Source organism: Podarcis filfolensis (assembly GCF_964270895.1).
Source record: "Podarcis filfolensis genome assembly, chromosome: 18".
In the NCBI taxonomy this organism is placed as follows: Eukaryota; Metazoa; Chordata; class Lepidosauria; order Squamata; family Lacertidae; genus Podarcis; species Podarcis filfolensis.
In genome coordinates, this window is record NC_139622.1 from 10902718 (window position 1) to 10914526 (window position 11809).

An 11809-nucleotide genomic window follows, 5' to 3' on the forward strand; every position below is an offset into this window, starting at 1 on the left:
GGTGGTTCCAATGAGTACTGTATTGGATGTGTGTGTGTGTGTGTGTGTGTGTGTGTGTGTGTTTTAGCTGTGGACACCTGAAGTTCTGTGTCCAATTCTGGGCGCCACAATTTAAGATGGGATGCGGGTGGCGCTGTGGGTTAAACCACAGAGCCTAGGGCTTGCTGATCAGAAGGTCGGCGGTTCGAATCCCCGCAATGACGGGGTGAGCTCCCGCTGCTCGGTCCCAGCTCCTGCCAACCTAGCAGTTCGAAAGCACGTCAAAGTGCAAGTAGATCAATAGGTACCGCTCCGGCGGGAAGGTAAATGGCATTTCCGTGCGCTGCTCTGGTTCGCCAGAAGCGGCTTAGTCCTGCTGGCCACATGACCCGGAAGCTGTACGCCGGCTCCCTCAGCCAATAGAGCGAGATGAGCGCCGCAACCCCAGAGTCAGCCACGACTGGACCTAACGGTCAGGGGTCCCTTTACCTTTACCTTTAGAATTTAAGAAGGATGTTGACAAGCTGGAAGGTGGGCAGAGGAGGGAGACCGAGATGATCAAGGGTCTGGAAACCGAGCCTGATGAGGAACTGTTGAAGGAGCTGGGTACATTTAGCCTGGGAAAGAGGAGACTGAAAGGAGATAGGAGAGCCATCTTCCAATACAGTAGTACCTTGGGTCACATATGCTTCAGGTTACATACGCTTCAGGTTACAGACTCCACTAACCCAGAAATAGTGCTTCAGGTTAAGAACTTTGCTTCAGGATGAGAACAGACATCGTGCTCCTGCGGCGCGGCAGCAGCAGGAGGCCCCATTAGCTAAAGTGATGCTTCAGGTTAAGAACAGTTTCAGGTTAAGAACGGACCTCTGGAACGAATTAAGTACTTAACCGGGGTACCACTGTATCTGAAGGGCTATCACATGGAAGAGGGGACAGGCTATTTTCCTCCTGCTCCGGAAGGGTAGGACTCGAACTCGTGGCTTCAAGTGACGAGAAAGGAGATTTCGACTCAACACCAGGGAAAACTTCCTGAGCTCTTGTCCTGTGGAACGGGTCTCCCTTGGGAGGTGGTATGTCCCACGGAGGACCTTACGGTCTTCAAACAAAAACATCTTGGAGGTCCCAGGCCACAGGGAGGTTAGGCTGGCCTCAACCAGAGCCAGGGCCTTTTTGGCCGTGGCCCCGATCTGGTGGAACGCTCTGTCCCAAGAGACTAGGGCCCTGCGGGACTTGACATCTTTCCGCAGGGTCTGCAAGACAGAGCTGTTCCACCAGGCCTTTAGCCAAGGCACAGCCTGACCCCCTCCTTTGGCAATCCTCACAGAACTCTAGCCCAATTTTTTGCCATCAATTTGATTTGAATTAATTTTATAATGAAATGATTTTAGAATGTTGTACTATTTTATTGTTGCTAGCCGCCCTGAGCCCGGCTTCAGCTGGGGAGGGCGGGATATAAATAAAAATTTATTATTATTATTATTTTTCAATTGAGGCTTTTAAGCAGAGGTTGGACGGCAAATTGTCTCGTATGCTTTAGCTGAGATTCCTGCATTGCAGCGGGTTGGAGTGGATGAGTCCTGAGTGCCCCTTCGAACTCTACAGTTCTATGAACCTGCTGTTCCAAATCTGGGACGCTTCCGGTTCTGTTTCAGCGTGATCTGCCCCTCACACTCCCACACCACTTCAGACACGAGGGAAACAGGGAACCCTTTGTGTCTGTTTTTAGGGCAGCGGATTCTGAAGCAGGTTGCTGTAGACAGCTGATCATATATCTTAAGAGGCCGGAGGGCCAAGTCTGGCCATGCCTGAGCCCTAATTGATGGTCTCGCAGCCCATTACCACATGCAACAAGTCACCTGATGCAATCGTGCTGGACTGTACTATTTAAGGACACAACTGGGAGACAGGAATGCCCTTTATCAGCTCCATCTGGTGCGCAGGATGAGACCCTCCCTCCCTGCGGGCTGTCTCTCCAGAGTGGCGCATGCTCTGGTTATCTCCCGCTTGTACTACTGTCATGCGCTCTATGTGGGGCTACCTTTGAAGGTGACCCGGAAACTACAACTAATCCAGAATGTGGCAGCTAGACTGGTGACTGGGAGTGGCCACCGAGACCATATAACACCAGTCCTGAAAGACCTACATTGGCTCCCAGTGCGTTTCCGAGCACAATTCAAAGTGTTGGTGCTGACCTTGAAAGCCCTAAACGGCCTCGGTCCAGTATACCTGAAGGAGCATCTCCACCCCCATCGTCCAGCCTGGACACTGAGGTCCAGCTCCGAGGGCCTTCTGGCGGTCCCTCGCTGCGAGAATCCAAGTTACAGGGAACCAGGCAGAGGGCCTTCTTGGTGGCGGCACCCACCCTGTGGAATGCCCTCCCACCAGGTGTCAAAGAGAAAAATAACTACCAAACTTTTAGAAGACATCTGAAGGCAGCCCTGTTCAGGGAAGCTTTTAATGTTTAACAGGTTATTGTATTTTAGTGTTTTGTTGGAAGCTGCCCAGAGTGGCTGGGGAAACCCAGCCAGATGGGTGGGGTATAAATTATTATTATTATTATTATTATTATTATTATTATTATTATTATTATTATACAATCTCCTCCATTTCAAATGCACCAACAACACTAGGATAGAGAACTCTTCTGCCCCCTCCCCACAGCTCCACAATATGAAAGCATGCATAGATTCTATGTTTCTAGTCCTCATGACGTCCACATCTCTTGAAGTAGAAATCCCATGCGCCGCTTCCGCCTAAAATCCTTGTTCTATATTTTTCTTCCTTTCCCTCTTCTGTGCCCCAAGGCAGGAAACAAACAGCATCTAATTAGCCGGGGTTTTTAATTGAAAAGCACAGCGTTCATCCTTGCAAAAGAGGCCGCTCCGTTTCACAGATTAACAGATTTTTAAAAGCCACCCTCCACCCCAAATCACGACTCCTCTTGAATTGGCCGAGGCAGGAAAGGCGGATTGGATCACCCCAAAAAACAGCTTTTGCTTGCGAGAGCAGTGTTTTCTGTCGGAAAATGCTAGCGGGAAGGGAATAGGGTTGTGATGAAAGATTCCTGCTCTAAGAAGAGGCAGTCCCGGTTATCAGAAAGGAATGCATTCTCTAAAAAGAGGCATGCGTCTAATAATATCTAGAGGGATGTCTCTGGTTATAAGAAGAATCATTCCCTGCTCACGTGAAGCGATGTCTCTCCTAAATAGCGACTTCCCCAAAGATAACCAGTGGAATCCCTCTTCTGAGTACCGCGGTACCTTGGTTCTCAAACGCCTTGGTCCTCAAACTACTTGGAACCCGAACGCTGCAAACCCGGAAGCAAGTGTTTCAGTTTGCGAACTTTTTACGGAAGCCGATTGTGCTCCGTTTTGAGTGTTACGCCGAGGTCTGTCTGTTTTTGCTACTTACCGTATTTTTTGCTCTATAAGACGCACCAGACCACGAGACGCACCTAGTTTTTGGAGGAGGAAAACAAGAAAAAAAATATTCTGAATCCCAGAAGCCAGAACAGCAAGAGGGATCGCTGTGCAGTGAAAGCAGCAATCCCTCTTGCTGTTCTGGCTTCTGGGATAGCTGCGCAGCCTGTATTCACTCCATAAGATGCACACACATTTCCCCTTACTTTTTAGGAGGTGAAAAGTGAGCCTTATAGAGCAAAAAATACAGTATTTTGCGTTTTTGTTTTCGCGGCTCTTTTTTCGTTTTGTTTTCGTGACTGTGCGGAACCCGGTTCAGCTACTGATGGATTGATGGCGTGGCCACAGCACATTGTTTAGCGCTTTCATTTTATGGATCGGCCGTCTCGTCAGATAGCAAAATCCATGTCAAATTGCTGTTTTTAAAAAGCCTGGGACGGATTAATCCGTTTTGCATTCCCTTCTACGGGAAAGCAGCGCGCCTTGAGTTTGGTTTTGGAACAGACTTCCGGGACGGATGAAGTTTGAGAACCAAGGGACCGCTGTAGAGGTATTCCCACATCTCTCACACAAAACAGAGAAATGCTACGTTTAAAGATCAGGGTTCGGGAGACAGCGCAGGAGAACTGCTTCTAGGGACGCTTCTGAAGGTTTTCCTTGGAGTCATTTCAAAGGGCTGCTCTGGGTTCGAATCGGCACGCATCCCAGAAGTTTCCGCTTCCTTTTGCACCTTCTTGGCTGGTATTGTCAGAGCATCTCCCTGGGACCACACCCCACTCTCACCGGAACAGACCCTTCGCACAATCTTGGATATAATCACGTCCAGATTGCTGTGGCTGCATTTGGGGGGATGAATGAACTGAAATCTCCTTATCCCCAGAGGCAGAGGCGGTCAAGATTCGGAGAGGGTGTCGGAGCTGGGCCGATCGGGGGAATTCGGCACCATGCGGCCAGTCACATCGGCTCCCGGCTGCCGTCCTCATCCTTCACCCCCCCAAGCCGGACTTTACATGCTGGTCACCTTGTTGCTATCTAGCTCCTTTTCGTGAGAGCTCCCCTCTTCGGGATCCATGGCGATGTTGTCGTAAATGTTGCCTGGGCTGGAAGAAGAAGAAGAAGAAGAGTTTGGATTTGATATGCCGCTTTATCACTACCCTGAGTCGTCTCAGCGGGTGGCGCTGTGGGTTAAACCACAGAGCCTAGGACTTGCCGATCAGAAGGTTGGCAGTTTACCTTCCCACCGGAGCAGTACCTATTGATCTACTTGCACTTTGACGTGCTTTCGAACTGCTAGGTTGGCAGGAGCAGGGACCGAGCAACAGGAGCTCACCCCGTCGCGGGGATTTGAACCACCAACCTTCTGATCGTCAAGTCCTAGGCTCTGTGGTTTAACCCACAGCGCCACCCGCGTCCCAAAATGAGAGTATCTACCCCTAAACCTTTTTTTTTAGAAAAAAAGCACTGTTTTTACATATGTTGGAAGCCTTCCAGAGTGCTGGGGAAACCGAGTCAGATGGACGAGGTATAGATAGCAAAAACGCCTTTCTTTAGTGTACGTTATTTTTTAAGAATCTATGATTTTGCTGTTTTAATGCTTTAAATATTTAGGGAAGACAATCTTACTTGGCTACGAGTGATCACCAAGAAGAAGAATGCTTTAAATAAAAGTGGTTTTTTTGTTTTAAAGAAGCGAACTTGCACCAGGAGATCAGAAAATTGCTGTGTCAGGCGAATCAGAACGCCCATTGCATCTGTGGCCAAAAGAATTAAAACGGGACGAAATAGACACACAGAGACACACACAAACACACATCATCACAAAAGCCACAATATTTACCGAAGTTCGGTGCTCATCGACTTCCCTTCGCCATCCCTGCAAAGACAGCAAGGTCATCAGTGGAAAAAGGGGAGCAGAGGGGGTTGGACTAGATGGCTTCTTGGGGTCCCATTCCAATTCTACAATTCTGTGATTCTAACCACCACCCAGACTTGACAGGCCTGATCCAGCAGGGTTCTCGCTATGTCCTCAACACCCTCGCAAGACCTCCGGGTGAAATCGTGCAGCCGCCGCTTGTGTGTGGAAGTGATGATTCTTCAACATCAACTTCGTTGAACTGGTCATGTTGTGCGGATGCCTGAATATCGTCTTCCAAAGCAACTGCTCTATTCCGAACTTAAAAATGGAAAGCGTATCGCTGGTGGTCAACAAAAGAGGTTCAAAAACTCTCTCAAGGCAAATCTAAAATGTAGTATAAACACCGACAACTGGGAAACACTGGCCTGCGAGCGCTCCAGTTGGAGAACAGCCTTGACCAAAGGTGTCGTGGGCTTTGAAGACACTCGAACTCAGGACAAGAGGGAGAAACGTGCTAAGAGGAAGGCACGCTTGGCAAACCCTCACCGGGATCAACTCCCACCCGGGAACCAATGTCCTCACTGTGGAAGGACGTGGGGATCCAGAATTGGCCTCCAAAGCCACTTACGGACTTAAAATCTTGTTCATGGAAGACAATCTTACTCAGCTACGATCGATTGCAGAAGAAAAGGAAGAAGAGGAAGAAGAAGAAGAAGAAGAAGAAGAAGAGGAGGAGGAGGAGGCGAAGAGGAAGAAATAGTTGTGGCTTGGGGGAGAGAGAAACAGCTCGCGGATAAAGAAGGAAGATTTCAAAAAGCAAGAGACCTACTTTTCCTTGGAGAAGAAGAAGCGATTGATGAGGGAGGCCACGAATATCACGCCTAGGAAACCGAGGACGGCAGCAAGGCCCACCAGCCAGGGCTGCAGACCGCTGGAGCCGTTTGTGGTCCCCGTCACGGCGCCTAAACGGATTAAGGTTAGGTCCTTTTGGGTCAAGCGGAAAAACTCTACACCACCTCCCCATCGCTACCGGTCTGTGTTTCAAAGAGGAGTCCAAAAATAAGGAGGCGCCTATCTATCTACGCCTCAAGTCTCATGTGCCAGGGCGCATAATTATTATTATCAGGGCTTTTTTTCCTGGGGGTACACAGGGGTACCCCTAAACATGTTGTGAATCTTTGTAGTTTTGCCCATTTACTGTGTTTGTTTTCCCCGACCTGAACTACGAAACTGTGATTTTCTCGAGTCAAAATGAGAGTACCCCCTAAACATTATTTTTAAGGAAAAAAAGCCACTAGTTATTATTATTTATTATTGAATTTATATACCACCCTATACCTGGGTGTGTGTGTCAGGGTGGTTCACAGAATCAACTCAAGATATAAAACCACAAAATGCCTAATAAGGAGGCGGGCGGGTATGGAGGATTCCCTGGTCCTGAATGGGGTGACTGTGCCCCTGAAGGACCAGGTGCGCAGCTGGGAGTCATTCTGGACTCACAGCTGTCCATGGAGGCGCAGGTCAGTTCTGTGTCCAGGGTAGCTCCATCTGGTACGCAGGATGAGACCCTCCCTGCCCGCAGACTGTCTCACCAGAGTGGTGCATGCTCTGGTTATCTCCCGCTTGGACTACTGCAATGCGCTCTACGTGGGGCTCCCTTTGAAGGTGACCCGGAAACTACAACTAATCCAGAATGCGGCAGCCAGACTGGTGACTGGGAGCGGCCGCCGAGACCACATAGCACCAGTCTTGAGAGACCTACACTGGCTCCCAGTACGTTTCCGAGCACAATTCAAAGTGTTGGTGCTGACCTTGAAAGCCCTAAACGGCCTCGGTCCTGTATACCTGAAGGAGCATCTCCACCCCCATCCTTCTACCTGGACACTGAGGTCCAGCGCCGACGGCCTTCTGGTGTTTCTCTCACTGCGAGAAGCCAAGTTACAGGGAACCAGGCAGAGGGCCTTCTCGGTGGTGGCGCCCGCCCTGTGGAACGCCCTCCCGCCAGATGTCAAAGAGAACAACAACTACCAGACTTTTAGAAGACATCTGAAGGCAGCCCTGTTTAGGGAAGCTTTTAATGTTTGATGTATTAGACTATTTTAATATTTTTTTGGAAGCTGCCCAGAGTAGCTGGGGAAGCCCAGCCAGATGCGCGGGTTATAAATAATAAATTATTGTTATTATTATAATTATTAACAATAAAATCAAGAAGTCAATAGCTGCCCCGGACACACACACACAAAAAACACTTTTTAAAAGGGCATCGGATCAACCAAAGGCCTGGTTAAAAAGGAACGTTTTTGCCTGGCGCCTAAAGGTGTATAATGAAGGCAAACTCCCCTGGGGAGAGCATTCCCACAAACAGGGAGCCACTGCAGAGAAGGCCGTGTTCTCGTGTTGCCACCCTCCACACCTCTCGAGGAGGGGTCACACGAATGAGGGCCTCAAGATGATCTCAGGGTCCGGGTAGGTTCATATGGCACGTCCAAAATTTGCCAGAAGCCATAAAATGAAGGTGCTTAGGGGCCACCACAGAGAAGGCCTTCACCCCGACCCCCGACAACGCCCCAAGCCTCTACTACTCGAGGACTCGCCTATATACCCGCTCCTCTCATTTCATCCTCCTGACTGGCCCGCACGGTCACACCCGGGGAGTCCAATGCTCTAACCGCTAGGCCACGCTGCCTCTACGAATTAGGAGGTGCAGATCTGCTTGGCAAGATTCTGAACAAGTTCCGCCACCTGTATCAGAACCAAATTCCTTCCCGGGGAGCACGTGGCACACTCCTACCTTGGCCGTGGGCACAGGGGGCGAAGAAAATTCCCAGGAGCAGAGGCAGACATGAGAACGACTCCATCGCGTTGCTTCGATATGTGCTGTTCGGTGAGGCAGCTCTGTCCTTCCTGGTTTCTGTATTCATGTGTGTGAGAGAGGAGATAACTACTTTCCTTGCAAGTGTAACTCTGGACCCGGAATCAAAGTGCATTTGATAATGGCAGTTCCGTTGGGCAGCTCTGCCTTCACGTGAGATGCCCGTGGAACTAGGGCTTGGCCAGGGCAAGGAACAAGCTGCTCTGCTTTCGCATGCAGGTGGACACGAAACAGATCCCGGCTGCTTCTGTGGCTGTCTCATCCTCTCCAATGTTTCTCCCGTGAAAATAGGGACGTCCTATTCCATCCCTTCCAACGTTTCTCCCGTGAAAATAGGGACCTCCTATTCCATCCCCTCCAACGTTTCTCCCATGAAAATAGGGACGTCCTATTCCATCCCCTCCGTTTCTCCTGTGAAAATAGGGACGTCCTATTCCATCCCCTCCAACGTTTCTCCCGTGAAAATAGGGACCTCCTATTCCATCCCCTCCAACGTTTCTCCCATGAAAATAGGGACGTCCTATTCCATCCCCTCCGTTTCTCCTGTGAAAATAGGGACGTCCTATTCCATCCCCTCCAACATTTCTCCCCTGAAAATAGGGACGTCCTATTCCATCCCCTCCAACGTTTCTCCCCTGAAAATAGGGACGTCCTATTCCATCCCCTCCAACGTTTCTCCCCTGAAAATAGGGACGTCCTATTCCATCCCCTCCAACGTTTCTCCCCTGAAAATAGGGACGTCCTATTCCATCCCCTCCAACGTTTCTCCCCTGAAAATAGGGACGTCCTATTCCATCCCCTCCAACGTTTCTCCCCTGAAAATAGGGACGTCCTATTCCATCCCCTCCAACGTTTCTCCCCTGAAAATAGGGACGTCCTATTCCATCCCCTCCAACGTTTCTCCCCTGAAAATAGGGACGTCCTATTCCATCCCCTCCAACGTTTCTCCCCTGAAAATAGGGACGTCCTATTCCATCCCCTCCAACGTTTCTCCCCTGAAAATAGGGACGTCCTATTCCATCCCCTCCAACGTTACTCCCATGAAAATAGAGACGTCCTATTCCATCTCCTCCAATGTTTCTCCAGTGAAAATAGGGACGTCCTATTCCACCCCTCCAATATTTCTCCCATGAAAATAGGGATGTCCTATTCCATCCCCTCCAACGTTTCTCCTGTGAAAATAGGGACGTCCTAAGGAAATGATAGTTCTGGGGTCAGGGGTTCGGGAGAGTGCTGGAAGCCCCCAAGAAGTGGAGACGTGTTTATTTTTCTGGAGGGGGGCTCTTGCAGAAAACGCCGTCGGCAAGCCCCCTCCTCCTCTCCCCTCCATCTTTGCTTCACTCGGCTCACGCTCTCTCTTTTCACTCTGCACATGCTCAGAGACGCCAGGGCAACGGAGGAAGGGCAGGAAGAGGATTCGGGGCGGGTGGGTCGGTATGCACCCTAAAAGGTAAAGGGACCCCTGACTATTAGGTCCAGTCGCGGACGATTCTGGGGTTGCGGCACTCATCTCGCTTTACTGGCCGAGGGAGCCGGCGTACAGCTTCCGGGTCATGGGGCCAGCATGACTAACCCGCTTCTGGCAAACCAGAGCAGCGCACGGAAACGCCGTTTACCTTCCCGCCGGAGTGGTGCCTATTTATCTACTTGCACTTTGACGTTCTTTTGAGCTGCTAGGTTGGCAGGAGCAGGGACCGAGCAATGGGAGCTCACCCCGTCATCGCGGGGATTCAAACCGCCGACCTTCCGATCGGCAAGCCCTAGGCTCCTTGGTTTAACCCACAGCGCCAGCTGCGTCCCTTGAGGAGCATAAATGGCCTGGCACATGCCCAACCGTTCGTACCTGCGAACAGCAATCTGTTCCTGGCATTTGGACTCTGACCATCACATGATCTGTGGGCGCCATGCCGCCCACAGGAAAATCGGTGCCAGTCTGGCAGGATGGGAGTGGCTGGGCAAGGAGCAATGAGATTCAAATCTCCTCTGCTCTCAGGTTCTCCTTTTTCCAGTCGTTAAGTCCAGCTCTCTATATTTCAACACTGGTTTGTAATTACAGTGGTACCTCGGGTTAAGTACTCAACTAACTTAGTTGGTCTCTAAGGTGCTACTGGAGGAATTATTTTGTTTTGTTTTGTTTTGTTTTGAGAAAGGACTCTGGGGTTTTTTGGGGGGAGGGGGAGTGCTTTTAAACATTTTTTTCAATTTCTTATGGATCATTTCCCAATACTCTTTTACCCCTTTGCAAGTCCACCACATACGAAAAAACATCCCTCGCACATTTTGCATGCTGTTTCCACCAACGTAGGCCTTTCCGAATTTTACCGCAGCAGATGGATTTTTGTACCCATTGCTCAGCCGGACAATTGCATCGCAAAACTTGGGAGCAGGGCAGATTTTGAAGGGAAGGACGTACCATTTGGGAAAGCACCAATTAGGTCGGGTTTGCTGTTCAGGAATCCAATTCCATCTCCCTACTTAGTGGGAAGGATGGCTCCAGATTTGCGGTGGCGGCACGGAGGCAGCTGGTACTTTGTGGGTCCGGATTAAACATTAAAGGGCCTGTCATGTGTGGTGTTGTGGGAAACCTCGTTCCGAGGGAAGGCGGTTGCCCCAGATTTTGACAGTAGCAAAACGACAACAAATAAACCCATGGTCACGTAAAGCGTACTCAATAAAAACCGCCTGTGTTCTTAGATAAATAAGGTATACTATTCATGTATCGAGCAATGGCAAACCTAGACAGCATCTTAAAAAGCAGAGACATCACCTTGCCGACAAAGGTCCGTATAGTTCAAGCTCTGGTTTTCCCAGTAGTGATGTATGGAAGTGAGAGCTGGACCATCAAGAAGGCTGATCGCCGAAGAATGGATGCTTTTGAATTCTGGTGCTGGAGGAGACTCTTGAGAGTCCCATGGACTGCAAGAAGATCCAACCTCCCCATTCGGAAGGAAATCAGCCCTGAGTGCTCACTGGAAGGACAGATCCTGAAGCTGAGGCTCCAAGACTTTGGCCACCTCAGGAGAAGAGAAGACTCCCTGGAAAAGACCCTGATGTTGGGAAAGATGGAGGGCAGAAGGAGAAGGGGACGACGGAGGACGAGATGGTGGGACAGTGTTCTCTAAGCGACCAGCATGAGTTTGACCAAACTGCGGGAGGCAGTGGAAGACAGGAGTGCCTGGCGTGCTCTGGTCCATGGGGTCACAAAGAGGCGGACACCACTAAACGACTAAACAACAACAACAAAAATTCATGTATCGAATGCCATAAGATCCACTGTCCTGTAATATCACATATGAGCTTTAACTACTGACAAAGCCCAGGACAGCGAAACAAGGCCAATATTCCGGAAATCCTTGTCTTAGACTCTGTGAAAGGATTTTGTGGAACTGTAACAACCTTTCATGCGGATGGTTTGGACCTTATGAACAGACAGGTGGAATAGACACTATTACATGGATGGACCTTATGAATGAACTAACTAGAGAATGATCTGATCCACTGACCATTAGGTCTAAAATGACCCCTGACCATTAGGTCCAGTCGTGACCAACTCTGGGGTTGCGGCACTCATCTCGCTTTATTGGCCGAGGGAGCCGGCGTACAGCTTCCGGCTCCTGTGGCCGGCAGGACTAAGCCGCTTCTGGTGAACCAGAGCAGCGCACGAAAACGCCGTTTACCTTC

The 11809-nt window shown here is 49.9% G+C and overlaps 2 protein-coding genes across 2 annotated transcripts in view; one reads left to right on the top strand and one right to left on the bottom strand.

Annotated features, from left to right (window-relative positions):
* Positions 1-11809, top strand: part of RNF126 (ring finger protein 126) — a 767042-nt gene that overhangs the window by 425019 nt on the left and 330214 nt on the right. The gene's annotated exons all lie outside the window — the stretch shown is intronic.
* Positions 3669-8855, bottom strand: SMIM24 (small integral membrane protein 24). Its single transcript, XM_083594961.1, has 4 exons — positions 8048-8855; positions 6086-6218; positions 5239-5274; positions 3669-4501 (listed from the first exon to the last, which is right to left on the bottom strand). The coding sequence occupies exons 1-4, from the start codon at positions 8388-8390 to the stop codon at positions 4408-4410; spliced, it is 606 nt and encodes a 201-aa protein (XP_083451087.1). The 5' UTR covers positions 8391-8855; the 3' UTR covers positions 3669-4407.

Bases quoted from the DNA above. Each gene is read 5' to 3' on its own strand.
- SMIM24 (XM_083594961.1), bottom strand. From the start codon at position 8,390: ATGAGACAGCCACAGAAGCAGCCGGGATCTGTTTCGTGTCCACCTGCA. The intron at 5,275-6,085 runs GTAGGTCTCTTG...CTGTCTTTGCAG, and splicing joins TTCTTCTTCTCCAAGGAAAA to GGATGGCGAAGGGAAGTCGA. The intron at 4,502-5,238 runs GTAAATATTGTG...TTCTTCTTCCAG, and splicing joins TCGATGAGCACCGAACTTCG to CCCAGGCAACATTTACGACA.